We start from the raw sequence: 21,068 nt of genomic DNA, 5'->3' as shown, positions 1-21,068 counted from the left end.
CACCACCTCCACGTGTTCCTGCTGGCCTCGTCCTTCAAGCCTGGGCAGGAACTGACAGTGAGGTAACCCTGCCCGGAGCCCAAGGGGGGGTGGTCAGTGTCGCGACCCAGGTTTCAGACCTGACTTCTCTCCTCAACTTTTCCTCTCCTCCTCTATAACCTGGCATCGCTTCTTAAATCCTGGAGGGATCAGATGGGGAGGGCGCAGTAGAGGAGGCTGGCAGGAATTTTGAGGGCCTCAGGGTGTGCCTCAAGGTGGGGGGCAGCATAGTTTAGGGGTTGGAGTGCTCCTGGAGGTTCCTGCTTACACCCATCAGTAGTTTCCTCACATATGGCAGAGTCCCCAGTTTAGCCTGGTTGTCAAGGACATCAACAATCATTCCCCTCCCAGCCTTTTTTTTTTCCTTTGTCCCCTCCCCCAATCTTAACCAGTCGAGTGTTCCAGTCCTGCCAAGTAATTTCCTTGTAGGTCAGGAGGTTTCATTCTCTACCTTTACAGACTGCACCTCTGCCTGAAATGCTCTTTCCCTTTCTTGACTGGCTTCTGGCCTACTCTGCCACTTACCAGCTGTGTGACTTTTGGGCAAATTACTAAAGCATTCTGTGCTTGTTTCCTGGTCTATAGGCTAATGGTGGTACCTGCCTAATAAAGTTGTGGAGGGACTTAAATGAAATCAGACATGTAAAGAGCTTATAGCAGTGTCTGACACATAGTGAGTTCTCAAATGTTAGCTATTATTATTACCAGTTTCTGAGGGGATGCTTCTCCTGAGGGCTCCCATGTGTCCCCCATATGTAGCATTTGTCCCAGCACATGCTGTAAGAATTCACTAATCTGTTGACTTGAACTGAACTCCTTCCTTTGTGCTACCATAATAACCAACACATAGTTTTATCACAGAATTTATCATACCATACTGTAACTATTTATTTATTCATCTGCCTTGCTGACTAGAAAGTACTCCTCAAGGGCTAAGGCATGCCTTAGTGAACTCTATTTTCTAAGCATCTAGCTCAATGGCAGTCCTCAGTAGGTGACCTCAGTAGGCACTCAATAAATGCTTTTTGAAAGAATGTTGAATGCATCTCCACTCACTCAGGGAGATTAATTTTCCCATCTCTCCCTCAGATTCAAGACCAAACAACACAAAATTTTTCACACTTTATTCACCCATAAAAAACCTCACCCACACTATAAACAATACCACGACACAACACCACACACACACACACACACACACACACACACACACACACACACACCCCTCAAAGAGCCCGACCTAAAATCCCTGTTCCAATCCCCAAACCCACCCCCTAGGGGTCAGCACACACTTCCCCAGCCCAAGCCCACCCAAGCCCATCATCAGGTCTGTGCCTGGGCACCAGAGGGGCAGGGGCAGGGCCCCAGATCAGAACTGGGTCTTGTTGGGGGCTTCCTTTGCAGGGTCCATGTGCCCTTGCCCAGCCTCACAGTAGGACTGTTCACAGCAGAGTGGCCTGTTCAGGGTGGGGGACTGGCTGTCGATAAACTGGGAACCGGGCCCGAGTGGCATCACAGCGGCGGCGGAAGGCCAGGAATTCCTCCCGAAGGGCAGCACAGCGGGCCTCAGGGCCAACAGCATGGGCAGTGTTCGGGGTGAAGTCCTCCTCTGGAGTCTTAGCACCTGCAAGAGGTGGGCAGGAGCATGAAAGGAGGAAGAAACCTTGAGGTTCACTGGGAGAAGTACACAGATGCGAATCTCCCCAGGGCCTTCCAGACCAGGTGAGCCAGGGAGACATAGCACAGGGCAAGGGGCCCAGGGCACAGTCTGAATTGGAATCCAGTGGAGGACAGGGCCTGGCTGGGAACAGACTGGATCCTAAGGTTGCAGGAGGACATGGGACAATGAGGCCTTTCTGGAGGGTTCACGTACCTAGCTCTGGCTCAGCTTCAGATCTGAGCTGGGGACCTGCTGAACCCAGGTGCAGAGTCTCCAGCAATTCTATGTCCCCAGGGAATTCTGAGTCCCATTCATAGTTTTCATCCACAGATGTGTTCCTCCTGTTAAAAGGGACAAATGTGTAATGGGTGGAGGAATTGAGGTTGGCCAGAAAAGGCTGGACCTGGGGTCCCTAAAGATCCCTGGACCTCAGCAAAAGCTTACAAAAGGAGATAAAGTCTCCTGGTTCCAGGGTGGGAGTGGTGCATAGAAGGCAGATGGCACTAGGAGAGGGGTGGGAAGATCTGAAACAATAAGGTGGGGCAGGGATGGGCAGGGACTGCCCTTACCTCTTGCTGACTGTTGCCACATGCTCCCTCCGGGGCCACCTCTCAGGACCACTGGCCCAGCTGCTGGTGTCCCCTGGAGCAGGGCTGAGGTAGCTGCCTCCTGCAGAGGGGGCTGTGGAGGGGGGCCGCAGGAAAGAAGCACTGCCCCTCCCGCTGCTCTGGCTTGTAAGACTGCCCCGAGGAGCAGCAGTGGGGAGAAGGCCTGGCAGGACCCTCTCCTTCAGTGTCCAGTCACCCGGTGCTGTGTAAGAGGGCTCTGGGGTGGCCCCAGCCCCTAATGCAGCCCCAGGGAGCATTACCGTGGAGCACAAAGAGGGGGATTCTGGGGGATGAAGGAGAGAGGAGGTGGGACAAGGCCGGGTATCCATATAATCTGGGGGTGGAGCAGGGCTGGGCTCCTCAAGAGGGGGCCAGTCCCCATCCACATTCATCTCTCGAAAGAAGGGCAGGCTCAGGTACTGGAGCAAGGAGCCTGGACCTGGCAGAGGGCTGGGGGCAGCTGCTGGAGGGGGCCCCACAGGGCTGATATCTGCAATGCAGAGAGGCTGGGGCACCCCAGTTGGACTGCTGCTGCTGCAGTCAAAAGACAGGGTCTGACGCCAGGCTGAGGTCTGAGGTTCAGGCATCTCTGAGTCTGACCTTTCTTGGGGTGCCCCTACATCGGGTCCCATCACAAAGCGCCCATCTGGGCCCCGGCAAATGGGCTCCAAGGGTAAGGGCCCCCGGCTGGGTGGAGCATCCGGAGGGGGGCTGGGAGGTCCGGTGGGCTCCCCCCAGAGCAGACTCTGCTGCAGGCTGGGGACTGGGGAACCCTGGAGCTTCAGCTTCACCACACTGTCAGGACTGCCCGAGGCCGAAGCAGAGCTGGGGAGGGACAGGAGATCAGGGTCTGTGGTAGGGGGCCAGTCCCCCTTCCCAGGAGCCAGCATCATGCCTTGAGAGGTTTGGAGCACAACAGAACAGAACTAGGGAGAGCAAGTGAGAACGGTACCAACATGGTGGAGAAGTGAAGAGGTGGAGGGGTGAAGGGAAGGCACAGGAAAAAGAGACCACCTCCAGGTCCTCCCTCTAACTTCTCTCCTCCCTCTGACTCCTGTGCCCCTTCCAAAGTGCAAAAGAAGCAAAGCACCCTGGCAAATACAATGGGAAGGCAGTGGGAAGCAGTGGTGGAGGGACTTACTATGGAGCGGACTTCCTGGGTGGAGAGAAGATAAGAGGCGGATCTGTAAGGGCATGAGAACAGCAGGTGACACAGGCAAAGGATAAGCTCCTCCTGAGCCCCAGGCGCAGACCCTCTCACCCAACACTAAGAACCGGATCCTATGCAGAAGCCCTCCGGGTGGGAAAAGGGTAGTAGGCAAGACGGGATGCCTACTGGGAGTCAGCGCGGTGGATGGGACCATGCAGGAGGAAGGGATGTTTTCCTCCGGATAGGAGGGGCTTATGGAGGGTCCTCCTGCCGGGTGGCCTCTCCCACGGTGGGGTGACAGCGCGGGATCTTACCCTGGCGGAGGCGTTTGCGTCGGCGGCGGGCAGCCCTGCGCCTGTTCATTAGGCAGGCGGCCAGGATGCTGACGAGGACAGCCACGCCCAGGAAGCAGACCCCGCCCACCACGCCGGCCAGCACCGGCTGGGGCAGGAGGCCTGGGAGCTGGGTGCGGGAAGGGTAGACCTCCAGGCCTGGGCAAGGGCCACGAGGGAGGGTCAGTGTCCAAGATTCATGGGCAAGGAGCCTAAAGCCCCCTCCCCTCGCACCACCGCCCCCGGCCGCCAACTCCCCGTGCCATTCCCCGCCACCAGGTCCTCACCTGAAGTGGAGACGTTGGCGGTGTTGCTGGGATCACTGACATAGCTACCAGCAAAGGCCACAAGGCGGAACTCGTAGAGAACATCCTGCAGGTGCCAGGAAGGGGGTCAGGGCCTGGCATCGCCCGTCCCAGCCCCGTTCAGAAAAGACTTTGCAGTCGGGAGTAAGGGTGAGGTAGGAAGTGGGAAGTGAAGATGGTCAAATCAGGTTCTGGGAATGGGGCAGGGGAAAGGAGGCCCCTGGGAGGATCCTCCCTGCGCCCATCTCCCACACATACCTTGATGAGCCCTGGCACCAGCAGCTGCATTTCGGCGCCTTCCACGGCCCGGTCCAGCACCTCCCAGCCTTGGGCTCCTTGCCGTCCTTCCAGGATGTAGCCATCCAGCCTCTTGGGGACCAGTTCTGGGGGATCCCAATGCAAGAGCACCCCTCGGGGTGTCTTCACTGCCACCAGACTTCGGGGAGGGGATAGCGGAGCAGGCATCTCTGTCGGGGGAAGCCTGGGGGCAGGTGGAGTGGTAGGAAGCCCTAAGGGGACAGATAGGTCAGAGATAGGATTCCCAGTCTTCCTCTACCCTCCCCATCCCACCCCTTCGACAGCCGCCATGAGCCCAGCCATTCTCCCAGAGCCCCTAAAGGAGGACAGGCCCAAATCATCTTCTACAAACCTCTCTGACCCCAAGCTACCCAGCTCCTCTGCCCCTCTCCCATCCAGGTCCTCCTATGTCTGGGCTTCCCCTACCAGCCCTTCCCCACCCTTGTCTCCGCTGCTGTGGGGTGAGAGACCTCACCTTCAGGGGCAGACAAGACGATCTCGCTGAAGGGCCCACTCCCCAGCTTGTTCTGACCTAGAACGCTGAACTGGTATTGGATGTGGGGCTGTAGCCCTGGCACTAGAAGGTGAGTAGCTCCCACGGGCACTGCCAGGGACACCCATTCATGGTGGGCTCGGTCAGGACGCTTGGCCCTGGGGGACATGAGGAAATGGGGGCACCTCATGAGCTAGAAAGGACAGAAAAACTTGGAGTCCAGAGAGCTGACCTCCCCCCTCCCCAGCCATCCAAAGGAGCCCTTGGAGGCCAAAATCTTAGGCCCTGAACACCTAAGATTCTCTGGGAAAAGGGCATTAGAGTTAGGGCAGGACCAGGGATACAGGGATGGGAGAAAGGACAGAGGGCCCGAGATTCAAGGTGGAGAGGAGAGAAGGTGAGGCTGGTGCAGAGGGATGGCAGGGGCAGGGTGACTTACAATGGGGTGTACCAGACACTGAATCTCTGCAGAAAGGTGGAGAGGAGAGAAGGTGAGGCTGGTGCAGAGGGATGGCAGGGGCAGGGTGACTTACAATGGGGTGTACCAGACACTGAATCTCTGCAGATAGCCACCATCAAAGCCAGGCTCCCAGGACACATTGGCTCCCTTGGGCAGAGGCACCACAGACACATTGGTGACAACATGGGGGCTGGTACCTGGGGACAGGGGAATGGAGGGAGGGATGGTGGTCAGGCCGTGAGGGAAGGTGAAGAGCTAAGGGGAGCCCCAGGGACTCTGCCTTCCACCCTTCACACCCACGACTCCCCAACTGGGCCTCTAAAAAGGATTCCCCTGTCTCCTGTCCCATATGTTTTCCCCCAGCCCCCCGTCCCACTCTCCAGCCACTAACCCAGCACGTAGACATTCGTGGAGGTGGCCACTCGGGCTACAGCGTTGCTGGCGCTGCACTCCCAGCGTCCGTGAGCCTCCTTGGTCAGTGGCCGCAGGATCAGGCTGCTATTGCCATCCACCTGGGTCTGGACCCGCAGGCCCCGGCCCACCTACAGAACCACTGGTCAGCCCTGAGGACACACGCAGCCACCCCTCACCAGGATGCCACTTATCTGTCCCCACCCCGCCTCTGACAGCAATCTTTTTTACAGCCTCCTTCCCACAAAGTGGCCTGGGGGGCAGAGAGGCAGGGGTGCGGTGGGCATGAATACATGCAGAGCAGGGGCAGGAGCCTTACCTTGACCCAAGAGACAGTAGGAGGAGGGTCTCCTCCGGCAGAGCAGGGGATGAGGAGCTCCCGCCCTACTTCTTGGAAATATTCTTCCTTGGGCCGTTCTGTAAAAGCTGGGGGAGCCTGCAAGCCAGATCTGGCATTGGGAGGGGCCTCTCTCCCTGCCTCTCTGACGTGGCTGTCTCAGGTTGGTTACCTGCCCTTTCTGGGGCTCAGGTCTCATCATATTGTCTCAGTCTGTATTTCACTCTTCCTCCATCTCTCAATTTCTCTCTAGCTCACTGTCTCTGGCCACCAGCAGGAGGGGCTGGAGGGAAATGGTGAGCCCAGACAAGGACTACTGGGCTGGGGCAGGACTCTTGGAGATGTACAAACCTCCAAAAACACCCTTTCACCTTCACCTTTGCTTCCCATTCTTTTCCCTCTCTAGAGCTCCAGAGAGGGAGGAAGCATTGTCAAGGTCAGTGAAAGCTGGGGCCGGTAGGATGCCATTTCTTTTCTGCCTTTTGTCCTCTTACTTTGTGGATATGTGTGTGACTGATGACCCACCTCCACCATCTCTGCAAAAACCTCTGGGGATGACATCTAACAGCTGCTGCTGTGGTAACCACGGGAAAGCCACAGGTGCAGAAGCCTCTCCCCATGTATCTTTAGCCCCCTGCCCCACGGCTGCAGCCCCTGGGTCTCCTTGGAGCTCACCTTGAGCAGCACACGGGTCACGGGGGAGGGCCCTGCAGTACCGTGGCTGTTGTAGGGAGTACAGGAGTATTCTCCCAGGGCATCCTCGTTCCCCAGAGCAATGATCAGTGAGCCTTCTGTGCCCTGGGACCAGCCAGGGAACTGCAGGAAAGAGGAGATGATAGAGAAAAAACCTCAGCAGAGAAAGATCAAGAAGGAGAGGGAAACAGTGCAAGACACCCACATCTATGCAGATGACTCTAAGACTCTACCATTAGACCTGCCCTCTCTCTGAATCCCAGCCCTCCCCTCCCACCCCCACATTTCTCTTTTCCCAACCCCAGAGAGGCTACTCAGAGAATGCAATCGGAATGGCACTGCCTGGAGTTGAGCCTCATGGGGCTCCCTGCCTGCTGGGTCCTCAGCTAGCTGGCCTCCCAGCACTCCATAACCACATTCAGCATCTTCTACTCCAAACCCGTCTGTTTTTCCTGGCTTCCCTATTTCTATTCTTCCTTTCTGAAGTTTGGCTCACTCCCCCCTGTCTAACACTTACCAAGTCCACCATCCTGGGAAGTTCCTTCGTGTCTGGGCAAGGGGACCCATCCATCTTCCTGCCTTCCCCTCCCTCTCAGGCTTCCTAACCTCTCACCTGGAGCATTTTGACAGCCTCTGATCCCTGATCCCTTTGTCCAGTCTCCCCCCTCCATTCTGTCTGACAAACTCAACACCAGATCACAGCTCTGATGGTATCAAATCATTGCCCAAAAACTTTGCTGGCTCCAACTGCCTTCAGACCTTTTTTTAAAACATCCAACAAAAATGTAATGAGAACTATTATCATAGAAGCCCTGGGGACAATATGATTAAAAGATTCATACTAGTCCTCAAGGAATTTAGTCTCTGAGAACAAAAGATCCTAACTGCCTTGGAATGAGGTAATAATATTAACGTGGCACCCAAGTTCTTGCTTTTGGCCCCAACCTGTCTTTCCACCTTTTTCTGCACTGCTCATGTGCCTGCAGGCACTGCTGCTCCCACCAAACTGGAGAACTATACCCATGCACTATACTATTTTGTGCCTTTGGGCCCCAGTTTCTGCATGCAGTCTGTTCCCCATTCAAAGCCCACCATCAAAGTCCCAGAAGCTATTGACCAATCTATTCTCAACCAGCCCTAACAGGAAGATACTCCATCCCTGGCCTTCTAGCAGAGAGCCTATGTTGCTGGCCTGCCCGTCACCCCTTCCCCTCAGGCTGTGCCTTCTTAAGGATGGGTGCCCATCTGCCCCTGCTCCCCACCCAGTGCCCTGCACAACACCTGGTAGGAATTCAATGTTCCAGAATCACTGAGTTAAATTAAACTGAACCAACACTACTCCAACTGCTCTTCTGGTCAGAATAGCACCAAGCTAAGATCTTCTGTCTCCCTGCCCCAAGCCTGTACCTTGTCCAGCTGCAGGGCTTGCCCATCCTTGGTCCAGCTGACAAAGAGCAGTGGGGGATTGGCCCGAGCTGGACACCGGATCATCCCCCGCATGCCTATGGGCAGGGGTGTCTCAGGAGGCATAACTGTCACCTGGGCTGGGTCTGTGAGGAAGCAGTGGCAGGTTGGCAGGGGAGAGAGGGCTTGGCCCAGGGTAGAGAGGAGGCTGGGGAAGGAGCTGGGGTCAGGCTTACAGAGCACGGTGAGGTAGGCAGAGGCTGAGGGCTGGCGCAGGAGGCCATTGCTGGGCACACAGGTGTAGCGGCCAGCATCATCAGGCTGGACGGCCTGCAGCCACAAGCTCCCGTCTACCAGGATCCGCACTCTGGACTGCAGGCGGCTGTGATATGACATGTGTGGGCAGGGGTCTCAGCCTTGCTTGGCCAACGGGGTTCCTCCGTCCACTAATCCTGCCCTCCACCCTTCCAGAGCCCCACCTAATGTGGAAGACATTGGTGCTGTCCTGGAACCAGCTGTAAGTGAGGTTAGCGGGGTATGCCTCGGCCTGGCAGGCCAAGGATACGTCCTGGGAGGCATTGACCGTGCTGTTCTTGGGGGGCACCACGATGATTGGGGGTCCTGTGGGGAGCATAAGGAGAGGGAGATAGACTTAGCCTAAAGTCCCTCCCAGACCCCTGAGGTCTTCTATAAACTTTTCCCAACTCTCCCCTCTGGAGTATGGAGACTAATTGGTACAGGGCCTTGGGGGATTGAAATAAGACCTGACCCTTGAATGTAACAAAAGTTCATCCTCTACCCGCAGACCAGCACCCCTTCACCAATTCTCCTCCTTCCACCCGGGGTAACCCTATTCACCCAGTTTCCCCTGCCAAGGAACTGTGTATGTGAGGGTGGGGGGATGGGAGGTGTTTTAACTCTGCTTATTTATTATCCTTTATATTCCCCCATCTGCCAAGTCTTAAATCACTACGTCTCCTACTCTAATTCAGGTACCCAGTCCCTCACCCCAAGATGCTATAGCAGCCCCTGACTCCAGGCTCCCCAGTCTCTTCACACAGCTGCTTGTCATGCAGAAATGTGCCTTTGGCCACAGAGCACTTCTGCTCAAGGACCTGCAGCAGCTCTTGTTTCCTATTGCATTAACCTCCAAACTTCTTCATCCAGCCCGGTGGGCCCTTGTGATCAAACTCCTCCCGACCTGGCCCTCCATCTCTCCATACATTACTCCTCCATGGACTCTTTCAGGTCAGTATGGGCAGCTCACTGCCCCCTGCCATGCTGGCTCAATGCCCTGGCTCTCTTTGAATCCAGAGTGCCCTTTCCTCAGGGTCTGGCCGAGTCATATACTCCTTGCAAAACCATTTCTGACCACTACAGCTCCATCACTCTTTCCCCCGTCTGGGCTTCCACCACACAAGTGGTCAGTAATACAGGTAATGGCACAAATAACATGGATAGAGCACTGTGTGCAAGCCACCGTTTTAAGCATTTTACTGGTATCATTTCATTTAATCTTCCCCCAAACCTTTCATGGTAGGAATTATTCTCCCCATTTTATAGATGAAGAAATTAAGGCTCAGAGGCAGAGAAGATTGTTAGGTGACATGCCTGAGATTGGCAGGGGAGGCAAGATTCATCTTCAGGACTTCCTGACACTCGACACTACACTCAGCCATGACACAGTCCCACCTCCCCACAGTGCCAGAGGAAGCAACACTCCTCTACTTCACAAATTATTCTCGTTTCCCCATGTAAAGAATATGCTCTGGGAAGGCAGAGTCCAGGCCTTATACTTGTCAGCTTTCCTTCCAAAGGGAAGGTCTTGGCCAGGAATTACTATGTGCTAATCACTGTGCTCAGCAGTTACCTAATTAGATCCTTAGAATAGTCTTGAGAGGTAGATGTGGACGCCTGATTATAGATGAGGAAACAGGTTCTGGGAGGTTAAATAGCTCACAGTTAGAAGGTCTAACCCCAGCACTCAGGCCGTTTCCACTATACCACACTGCAGGGCACTAAATATCTATTTCTCCATTTACTGATCCCTTTAAGATTAAGATTAGAGCAAGAGGCCTCACTGAGAGCTCCCTGACACTCCATGGGCCCCCGTCCTCAGGCACAAGCTTCCTCACCACTCCTGCTTTGTGCACCCCCAGCCACGGGTCACTGTCCTCTCTCCCACAGGGGTCCCTGGTTCCAGTCACCCCCTCCACCCCATCCCCCACCCCGCTCCACCAGAGAGCACCTTGCACCAGCAGCTGGGTGGTGTGGGTGGCACTGCCCTCAGTGCTGGAGGCTTGGCAGGTGTAGACCCCAGAGCTGCCTCGCTCCACCCGCTGGATCCATAGGGTCCCGTTCTGCACCTACAGGAATTGGTGAGGAAAAGTCCCAGGTGGCCTCAGACCCTGTACTTCCAAAGTTGGCCAGCAGAGGGAGGCAACACCCTGGACTCAGGGAAGCCAAGCTGCCGCCCCTTCCCTGGCCAGCTCCCAGCCTAGCCTTTGCCCCTTTCCATCGTCCAGCCCAGCTCCCGGGCTCCCACTTGCACCTTGCACTCTGTCGGGCCCACCCTGCCCAGCCCCAGGGCTCACTTGCACTGGGCCCTGGCCCTGCCCAAGGTCCTGTCCACGGAGCTTCCAAGTCACATGAGGCTGGGGACTCCCGCGGGCCACACAACGCAGAGTCACCGGCTCCAGCTCCCGCACTTCCAGCACTGAGGGAGGTGTCTCCTGGAATTGAGGAGGTGCTGCGGGGAGAGAAACATGAGGGGTTGCCAGAAGGGCTGTCAGCCCCAAGAGGCAAATCACTCAGGGCTGTAGCCCTCAGCCCACCAGATGGCCGAGCCCCACAGGAATCCCCAGCCCTGTCACCCTGTCTGCTGCACCCTGTGCCAAGTGAGAACTGTACCAGCCCATCCCCACACGCTGGCCTGCTGAGCTGGCAAGTGGAGGTGGATGTTCAGAACCAGGTACCCTCAGGAAGAGCACCATCCTGGGAGTCGGACGAAATCAGCGGCATGACCTAACCCTTCTGCATCCCAGTTTTCCCTCCTTCTTAGGGTTGAGAGAGAATCAGTGAGGTACTGGGTGGGTGAAGTGATGTTTTGAAAGAAACAAAATGTTCTGTGTATGAGAGCTATGTTTCAATCAGGGCCCACCCCCTGCCCCCATTACCCTCTGGAAGCAAGAGAGGCAGGAGGAGCAGGGAAGAGAGAGGAAGGAAGAGGAAGTTCCTGACAGAACCTGGGAGCTTGACTGGATTTAGATTTGAAGAACTGAAAGGACAGGGTGGGGAGATTGGATACAAAGAGTGGCGTGCAAACGGCATGCCAGGAAGGGTAGGGCATTGGAACTGCCTGTGGATGGAAAGAGAACTTTCTCTTCCCCTTTCCCCACACCAGCCAGAGGTCTCCACCATGCAGCTCCCTTCCCTTCTCCACTTCCAGCTCCCCAGCTTCATACAATTAACCGTGAGGTGCACCCAGGAGCCGTTAGCAAAATCGTCTTCGGGGCTGTGCTGGTCCAGGAAGAGCACGCGGCACTCGTACCAGCCCTGGTCTTCGGCCCGGAGCCCCTCGATCTTGAGGGATGCCCCCTTCTGCAGCCGGACTCGCCCTGGAGGAGGAGCCCTGAATCAGGGTGCTGAAGGGATTCCATGGTTGCCCCAAACCCCTGGTCACTGTAGTTGTTTCTCAGAGGTCAGGAACAGGCTCTCTCTCTCTGTTAGACCAACAGAGTGGGGCCTGGAGAGGCACAGATGGGGCTGGGGTCATTGAGGGCCGGGGTCATGGAGGGCAGGTTCCTTGGTCCAGCCCCTCCGGCTTCTGGCCTTTTAGCAACAGAGGCCCAATCTAGACAAAGAGCAACTCAGTGGGGCAGCAGGCGGACAAAGTTCCACCAAACTACACCCAGCTTCCAGGATTGCTGGGGGGAAGGGGACTGAGGAGCCAGCACTTCCCTCTGGATTATTCCAGGACCTTCCCCAGCTACCCCTGGGCAAGGTCATGGGCACCCCGCAGTGCTCCTCCTGCCAAGGACTCTGACCCTGGAATTCTCTGCAGTATTTGAGGCCCTAGCAGGGAACCAGACCTTGCCCGCCAAAGCCCCTAATCCCTCAGGGCTATTATCAGTGATCTAAGCGCCTTAGGGCAGCCAGAGTTCAGCCAGCCAGGCAGCAAAGTCAGCAGCCCGGCCCACCCCATCCTCTCCACGCCCCAGGGCATGGACACCTCAGCTGACGGACCACGTGGAGCTCCACAAAGCTCCACAGCCACTGCACAAGCAGACGCCCATGCCCACCCTCAGTGAGCAGCCACACCACAGCCAGGCTCTGGATGCCCCCCAAGGCCTCTCAGCACCCTGCCATTCCCTACACCCCAGCCTGCACTATGCCCCAGCAGTTTCACAGGCAGTGCAGCCTAGTGAGAAAGGCATGTGCTGTTCTTGGGGCAAGTTACTTAACCTCTCAATATCTGTTTCCTCTCCTATAAAGTGAGAGAGAGAAAAAAATACAGGGTGGGGTGGAAGGGAGAGAGAACGTAGGGAAGGCATCCAGCACAGCGCCTGGCATTGGCAAGTGCTCAAATAAAGGTTGTAGAATAAACAAATGAGCTCCAGATTTGAAATCAGAAGCCTGCTTGAGTTCAAGTCTCGGCCCTATCCCTTGGCTGATAACACATTCTCCTCCACACTCTCGAGCTCCCTGCACCTCATGACTAGCACCATGGTGCACCCAGTCACCCTACCAGAAACTGGTATCACCTAGATTCCTCTATTACCCCCATATCTACTTGTTCATTAAACCTTTGAAATTCTACCCCGTATTTTTCTTCTTCTCTTTCACTGTCTCCTATGTCTCTCATCTGGGTTATTCCAACAGCCTTCTTTCTAATAGGCCTCCCAACCTCAACACCCCCACCCCCCCAATCTTTACATTCGTCTGTTGCTTACCCTCACCCTGAACTTTGATATGGACAAATGATATTTTCTAAATCTTATGGGGTATCAAATGCAGCCCCAAGACAATGTGCTCGCCCACTTCAACCAAGCAGATTGTGCCCTTAAGCCTTTCTCAGACTAGAAACTTTATGTAAAGCTGCTAGGGCACTCACCCCTCCAACAAGCTTCCACTCTTCCTAGAGTGAGCTTTCTGAAATATAATCTAAGCCTACCATGCCCCTAAAGCCATCAGGGAATGAGAGAATGATTAAGCTGAGTCTGCCCTTATCATCTTAGGTAAGTGACTTATTTCTTTCAAGAAAGTTCCAAAGGTGTGGCTTCTCTAAAATGGGTGGACCTGTTTAAAGGGCTAAGTGTTTAGATTCCCACCCAGGTGATAAGCCAAGTCCTAGCAGGTAAATATTTAACATAATCACACCCTTCCACCCTCTAGCGGGACCCCTCAGTAACCCTAATCTACCTTGCCATCCAGCCCTGCAGACCCCCAACTGCAACCTCTTCTAAGTCCTCTATGACAGTAATTTTTCATTACGGTGAACTTCTAGAAGGAAGAAGAGGGAAGGGATATTGAGCATTGGATGTGAGTCATGCAATATTTAGCATTGTCACCATATTTAAACCTCATAAAAATTCCATTATAGATGACGGAACTGATGTTACATTTCTTTCCAAGGCCACACAGCTAGTAGGTGACAAAGCGAAGACTTCTTCAGCTACAGCATACTTTCCATTGTACACTGGCATTAGGAACAAGTCTCAGCACTGAGCACATTCAGTATATTCTCACTTAGGAGAGGTTGGTAGCCAACGGGTAATAATTCCAAATGTCTGTTAGTCAAAATATCCAGTGAGGCACACTGCATGTCCTAATTTTTCTATGAAATATGGACTGTTAGACTTGTAGTGTAACAGGAAGGTTGTCAGGGGCAGGCAATCCTGAGGTGTCTTGAGTCCAGGGCCCACCTCCTGGAAGCCCACCTCTACCGCAGGGCCAGAGCCTGCTATATTCCGCATCTCCCCACGTGGGAGGAGATGTCAAGGAAACAGGACACTCTGCAATCAGGTTCTCAGAGGGCAGGAAAATCACACTCACACAACTCATGCAATTTCACACACACACACACACACACAAGTTCAAAAAATGATGCTAACTTTGCCTAGACATCCTAAGAGTCTGTGTAGCAAGAGGAGTAAGGAAGGCTTCAGAGGAGAAGCGATTAAGCAGAGGGTTCTGAAGGATGAAGAGTAGTAAGAGGAGATTACTAGAGGGAGCAGAGGAGTTCCAAATGGGAGAATGAGATCATCAATTTTTGTCAAACAATTCAGGATAGAGAGAAAACTCACTTGCCTTCTACTGTACGGGCATCTTGAGACACCCCCACCACCACCACCACCTCAAAAGTACAAAATCAAAGATCAAACCAAGAGTTTCTTGGTTTTTCAGTCACATTGTGATGTCCTCTCCTTTCTCTTCTGGGTTCTGTTGACTTCCAGATTCCTCCCATGGCGTTCTCTTACTACTACTGAATTTCTTCTGTTTATAAACAGCTCCAGTAATCTGGATTAATATGCACTGCATTTCAGTGCATCCCCTGGATTTGAAGAGTTGGTCTAACCCTCCCGCCACCCCCCACCCCCCAGGAAACCTGGAATAGAATAGCCTAGCTGCCTTCCTTGAGATGCCCGTGTCCTGGACACAGCCCGTCACGGTTCACCGAGCACTATGTGCCAGGCGCTGTGCTGGGCAATTTACATACAGCAGCTAATTTATCCTAGTATTCACCCACAGCTTGTTTTATACTGCTTTTTACTATTTTTATACTATTCTATAAACCCAGTCTCCTCTGCTAGATGGATTACGGTGTCCTCAAAGACTGGAAGCTTTCCCTCCAGCACCGTCCCTAAAACTCCCAACGATCTCTCTGCCTGAGCCCTCACACATCAGGAGCCACCAGCCTCCCACACAGTCCCCGGCCCATCTCCCCATCACTTGCCCAGAGGATTTATGACAGTACAGCATTGTCCTTAGCAACCTCCACCTCCCGTTGCTTAGCAACTGCAGTTCAGAGTCCCCCCACACAAAGGCTGGGAGGCCCCTTCCACACTGTGAAGCAGTAAAAGGGTTAATGGGCTTGGGGGCCTTCCTTGTGACTCCCTAGATTGTCTCTGTCCTGACCAGGAGCTCCAGACTGGGGGTTGGGGTGGGGACAAAGGGTAGGGATAGGAAGAAAGGCCCGGAGGTTAGTGCTCACAGCCCTAACAGAGACAGAAAGAAACCCCAGAGGTAGGCAAAGTTTCCAGCCATCCTGGGGGACTCCAAGACAGGATAGAGAGCAGATGGGATGGGGTGGGGTGGGGTGGGGGATTTCATAAGTCCCTCGTAGAGTCCCAGGAAAAGACCTTCTCTTTCCTCTCCTCCACCTCTCTCTTGCCTTGCCCTCAGGCAACACTCTGACTCTGCCCAGCCTCAGCCCAACAGCCCCAAACCCCTCCTGGCAGGGGCAGGCAAAGCAGGGAGGGAGGGCTGGTGGGCACTGCCATTTTTTTTGTTTTGTTTTTTCTCCCACTTGTCCTAATTGGGACTGGCTTTCCTTGATTCCCACAGGGCTTGTGTAGACACATAACACTCCCACCAGGCTGTTTGCCAACAACTGCCCCCAGTTTGAAAGTAAACCCTTCCCTTTTCCAGCACCTGTCTGAGCCTCCCCCCCCCTCAGTTCAGCCCACCCACCCTGAGAGCTCAGCCAATCCCAGGGCTTCTCCCAGGACTCAAACTAAAGACAGACGCAGTTGGGTCTGCTCTCCCCCCACCTTACCCCCTCCCACCTGCCATCCTTCCAGGTTCCTCTTCTGGGTTTCCCCTCTGAGGAGAAGGGAAAAACACTCTGTCTTGAGCTAAAGCCTCAAGTCCCTGCAGCCCCAGACCCATGCTTAGGACCCACACACTGTGCCTACTGCAACTCCACACTGAACCTCTCAGATTAAGGCTCCAATTGGGATTAGGAGAAACCTGAGCCATCCAAGGAAGCCAGCTGGGGGGGGGGGGGACAGTAAAAGGGCCCCAGTGAGACCTATACACTATTTTCAGGTCTGTACAGGACCCATCTGGAGCAGCAGCCCAGCCCCATCCATTTGCTGATCTTTAGGAGAACTGGCCCTCTCTAGCCCACCATTCTGCACACATACTCTTCTTTGCACATGCTCTTCTGTGCTCAGAATCAGGCTGAGCCCCTACTGGAGAAGCTGAGAGATCATAGCTCCAGCCACCCAGCCACCCCATCAGCCCACTCCCAAAGAAGCCTAGAACCCCTGAACTAGCATTTAAGACAGTGGGAGGGGAAGCAGGGGGTGTGAGCAGATAACACAGCCAGAGACCAGCAAAGGGCCAAGTGGGAGACTACAGAAGATTAGGATGGAGTCTAGGAGGCTTCACAATGAGATCTAGAGAGATTAGAGAATTAAAATGGATTTGGGGAAGAGGGCTGCAAGATCTCCTTCAGACAGACCATGTGAAGTCCTAAGTGGCACAACTACAATGTGTGTCTATGTGTGTGTGAATGAATGAATCAGTCAATGAATTAACACTCCTTGAGAGCAGAGCCACACTTGTTAAGCAGAGTTAAGGCAAGGGAATTGGAGAAGAAGTAAAGGTGGGGACAGTGCAGTTAAGAAAAGGTCTTGCCCCCACCCTCCCCAGCCCCCCTTTGTTGGTGATCCCTCCCTACCTCCCACCTAGGATAACTCTTACCCACGTAATCAGGGTCGATTCGGGGCGAGTAGAGGCCGAACTGGATGAAGATGGGAAGCAGGAATCCAAAGCGCAGCCACTCGATGACATGCAGCGGGGGCCGGCCAGTGGGGGGCAACAGGTCACAGCCCAGCACCGCACTCTCCCCAGCCCGGCCCACCACTGACACCACCTCAGGCTTCCCTTGACCTGCAAGGTGGGTGGCATGAGGGCACAGCAGAGTCAGGCTTGGGAAGGAGGTTCCATCAAAATCTTTGTGGGCTCCCTCAGACCTTGGGGCGATGGGGGCAATCCCAAGCTTCTCCACAAGCAGCCCTATTCCATCCCCCTCCCCTTACATGCTCCACAGAGAATCTCCTGGGGAAGGCCCCCCATCCCAAGCTAACCAGGATTTCTTGGACCCAGGGAGTCCAGCTCACCGTCAGCCCCCTGGCTGAAGATCAGGCTGAGGATGCCCAGACTGAGGCACCAAACCATAGCCCAGCTGGCCTGCTTGCCCAGCCCCTCCTGTCCACAGGGGCCCAGACAAAGGGGCTGAGGGATGTCCACAGCCCAGCAAGCTCAGGGTCAACCCCTCTGATCAGCGTCAGGTAACAGATTTCAGCTCTCAATCTTCTGGGCACTTGGGGCTTGGCTCACGTTCCACCATATGAAGCCGTTCTCTGGAGAACCACCAGATCTAAATCCAAAATGCAAGACACCATGTATTGTCAGACAATACTGGAGCCCAGAAGAAACCCCACAGTTAGAGAGACACTAGGAAGAGAGAGAAGAGTAGTAGTAAGCAGTAACCGCCAGTAGTGGGAGGTGGTGTTACAAAGAGATCAAAGACCTTGAAGCCCCAGCACCAGACAAGCCCCATGTCCCAGCCTCCTTTCCCTTCTTTCCCCTTACTCCTGATGCAGACAGCCAGGCAGAACTAGTATTATCATCATCTCCAGCTCTGTTGTGACAAATAAGAACCCCAAGGATCCTGGAGGGCCTTGCTCAGGGGCACAATGGTAAAGCTTGGTCTAGAATCCAACCTCTTAGCCCCCAGACAGTGGCCCCTAGGGCATCCACACATAACCCTTGTCCCATTTCCCTGGTCTCTGGGAAGAACCCTAGAAGCTGGGGACCCTGTGGCCTCTTTCTCCACTCAGCTTCCCAATACCGCCCTCGCTTCGGCAGTGAGTCAGTCAGGCACTTGGAAGAGGAGGAGCTGCCTCCCCCACTTGCTGGAATGGGGGATACAGACAGCATTTTCCAGGTCTGGGCAGGTCCCAGGGCCAGCAGCTGGCACCACTTCCTCTTCATGATGCTGCCAGGCAGGCTGCCCTCCCTCTGCCAGGCACCATGACCCACGTGCCTCACCCAAATTCCTCCCACTCACTCCCCTCCAGTATCCTTAGGGCTCCAGAGTTGACCAGGCCCTCCCTTACCCAACCCCAAGGGCATGGTCTGTGAGAAGCCAAAAAAAGCCCCAGAAGTCTCTAGGGTGCACAGAGTGAGCCCTGGGACATGCAGAGTAGAAACTCTTTAACAGCCGCAGCCCCAAAAGTGCTAGGGCAGTCACAGTGGGTGGAGGGGGCAGGGGGCCAGCAGCCCTGTTTTGGGCCTGGTAAATCCAACTGGACTCTGTTTTGGGGCATCCACCCAACCCTCAGCCTCATAGCTCTGCCCTAGCTATAATACATCCTCCAGGGCTCTCAGCTTGATCCTTGCCTCTACTTAATGCCCCTGTAGGTCTAATCCTGGCAAATCACCAACAGCCATTCTCCCTGCCCCCCATCACCCCCAGCCAGCTCACATGCACTTCCCTGAAACAACTTTTCCCAAGTATATAGGACCCTTCCCTCCAAATCCTTTCTTGGCTCAGTTTTCCAAGAACCTTAGTAACCCAGGTATCCTCAGAATTTCCGTTTTTCCTAAGATCTTCCCAAATCCTCCACTCCCCACCATTTCCTCACCTTTCTAGTCTCCACCCCATACACACCCCTCCTCAATCTCTTATTACTCCCATCCCAGATACCCTACTTCTCTTAGTTCTCCAGAATTCCAGTTTCTTGCACCTGATCTCCAGTTGCACCCAATCTTCTGAGCCTCAAAGAACTCCCTTCCCGTTTCTTCCACAACAGCCCCCCACCCCTACTGTCCCCCATCCTCCCCTCTCTGGAATTCTCTTGCCTTAGCCCACAATACACTTCTGGTACCCCATCCCCAACAAATCCCTTCCACCCTGGTATTCTCCGGACCCCTAGAACTCTTCCATTCTTTTGGAATTCACCAAGAACTCCCCCACTTTACATCCAGAACTCCTCCAGTTTTTGGGAACAGCCCCCCTCACCAATAATTCCACTCCACTCCCAGAACTTCCCCAGTTCTCCTCCCCCAAAGAATTCCACTTCTCTCCAGAACTCCCAAGCTTTCTCCTGTCCCCCAGAACTCCCGCACTATTCTCCATTCCCCCGCCAGCACCCCTACTTCTATTCTCCCCCGAAACGCCCCTGCCCTCACCTGCTCCGCACCGCTCGGCTCCACTCTTCCAGCTACACAATAGGGGGCGGACCCGCCTCCCAGCCTCGGATGCCCCGAGCGCCTCCCGTTGCCCTGGAGACCGCCAATCCCCCTCCCGCGGCGGCCAATTGGAGCCAACAGAAGGCGAGGCGAGGCGGGCGGGACCCCTGAGGGGCCTGGGAGTTGTAGTTTCGGGAAAGAAGGACGCAGTGGCACGTGGGCTCAGGTCGCCCCCTCGTGGAGCACTGTACAACCGAGCGAGGAAAGAGACGTCTGCCGCTTCCCGCAGCAAGCTTGAGGGGCTTACCAGTCAGGGCCCCTGCTCCGGGGGACTGCATGAGTTAGCTTCCTAGCTGGCTCTTTGCAAGCCTTTTCCTTTGCAACCTGCCTTCGACCCTCTCCCCTCCCCAACGCACAAGAGAGCCGCACATGCGGCAGCTAGGGTTGAAATCTGAGCCGGGGGCTGAACACCAGGACTGGACTCCCCGCCCTCCTCCCAAGGGATACACCTAGCTCCCGGGCTCATCTGATCTCTTCTCCCATCGTCAACCCCACCTCCACTCATTTCTTCTCTTGCCAGACTGGAAATACCTGTCTGTGCCGGCGAGCTCTCAGACCTTGCCCAGGCGCCTCCCACTGTGTGCAGCAGGGGACGGCTGCGCTCTGAGTTTGGGGTTGCGGAGCAGCTCCCGCTCCAACTCCCAGCGCAAACGACCCAGGCACATAGGTCCAGAGGTCTGATGAAGGGACGGACATCCTGGCACGGGGGATTGAAAAAGGAGGAATTAAATAAATGATCACGTACTCTGCTTCATAACTGTTGTATAATCTCACAGAAACCTGTAAAGTAAGTATACCTCTATTTGACTGAGAAAACTGAGGCTCAACAAGGCAAATGAAGTAACTTGCCCAAGATTTCCCATCTAGGACATGGGAGAGCTGGAATTCAGAACCAACTGAGACCTGTAATCTGGTGGTACCCTGATCATCAAACCCACCACCTTGGAGACCTCAATCTCAGGCAAAAAGATAACTAGCATGTCTGCCCCTCAGAGCTTTCCGCTTGTTTCCCTGTGCTTGGCACTGCCCTAGAGACGCAGGACTGAGCTTTGCCTTCCACCAAGTCATTCCTATTTAAGTGCCTCCCCTGGAAGCCTTCCCTGAAAGCAACACACTGACCTCAAGCCACTCTCAATTCCTGCAACTCACTCTGAGTGCACCAGGTATCTGATTCATGGAATCATCATCTCAACATCAGGAGAACTCTCCAGGGGTCATACCGGGATCCCTGCCACATCATCCCTCCAGGTGGTCATACAGCCCCCAGCTGACCACATCCATGGCTAAGAAGCCCACCACCACCTGTGGTAACACATTCCCTCTTCAGCCAGCTCTGACTGCTGAGAAGTTGTTCCTGGTGTAAATGCCTGGGTGATTTTTGCCAAAGCCTGAGAGGGAAGCTGGGGGAACAGATGAGGTGAGCAGTAGGGCTTGGTCTTTCCTGCCGTCCCTCCGGCAAATTCTCCCACATTAGCACCTTTTCAACATTGTTTTACAATGTAATATAAAACCTAACAATTGAGAAGACTATAATGGAAATATGTTAGTAGATCCAGTGTGAAAGCAAAGCCAGGCAGAATGCCTAGAAGATGATCAAAGAGTGAAGTCCTTTTT

At 54.6% G+C, this 21,068-nt stretch overlaps 1 protein-coding gene across 4 annotated transcripts; it reads right to left on the bottom strand.

Annotated features, from left to right (window-relative positions):
• Positions 1-1,166: 1,166 nt before the first annotated feature.
• On the bottom strand, positions 1,167-19,426 carry IGSF9 (immunoglobulin superfamily member 9). 4 transcript variants are annotated; one of them, XM_037825597.1, is made up of 21 exons: positions 19,395-19,426; positions 17,318-17,577; positions 16,899-17,087; positions 11,654-11,806; positions 10,784-10,938; positions 10,438-10,555; positions 8,669-8,810; positions 8,426-8,571; positions 8,193-8,335; positions 6,768-6,908; positions 6,075-6,191; positions 5,736-5,886; positions 5,418-5,541; positions 4,867-5,042; positions 4,353-4,603; positions 4,077-4,161; positions 3,772-3,948; positions 3,449-3,491; positions 2,269-3,132; positions 1,913-2,040; positions 1,482-1,663 (listed from the first exon to the last, which is right to left on the bottom strand). In XM_037825597.1, exons 2-21 carry the CDS (start codon positions 17,373-17,375, stop codon positions 1,482-1,484), a joined length of 3,543 nt encoding a protein of 1,180 aa, XP_037681525.1. In that variant the 5' UTR covers positions 17,376-17,577; positions 19,395-19,426. The 4 variants fall into 4 exon arrangements, with proteins under 4 accessions (XP_037681528.1, XP_037681526.1, XP_037681527.1 ...); XM_037825600.1 differs by lacking the exon at positions 11,654-11,806 and having other exon boundaries at positions 1,167-1,663; XM_037825598.1 differs by lacking the exon at positions 19,395-19,426 and having other exon boundaries at positions 1,167-1,663; positions 17,318-17,375.
• Between the last annotated feature and the right edge of the window lie 1,642 nt (positions 19,427-21,068).

The sequence above is a fragment of the Choloepus didactylus genome, chromosome 2 (assembly GCF_015220235.1).
Source record: "Choloepus didactylus isolate mChoDid1 chromosome 2, mChoDid1.pri, whole genome shotgun sequence".
NCBI lineage: Eukaryota > Metazoa > Chordata > Mammalia > Pilosa > Megalonychidae > Choloepus > Choloepus didactylus.
This window is presented reverse-complemented; position numbering and strand designations above follow the sequence as displayed.

Bases quoted from the DNA above. Each gene is read 5' to 3' on its own strand.
- IGSF9 (XM_037825597.1), bottom strand. From the start codon at position 17,375: ATGGTTTGGTGCCTCAGTCTGGGCATCCTCAGCCTGATCTTCAGCCAG. The intron at 6,909-8,192 runs GTACAGGCTTGG...TCTTTCCTGCAG, and splicing joins AAGCCCTGCAGCTGGACAAG to TTCCCTGGCTGGTCCCAGGG. The intron at 5,887-6,074 runs GTAAGGCTCCTG...GTGGTTCTGTAG, and splicing joins CTACTGTCTCTTGGGTCAAG to GTGGGCCGGGGCCTGCGGGT.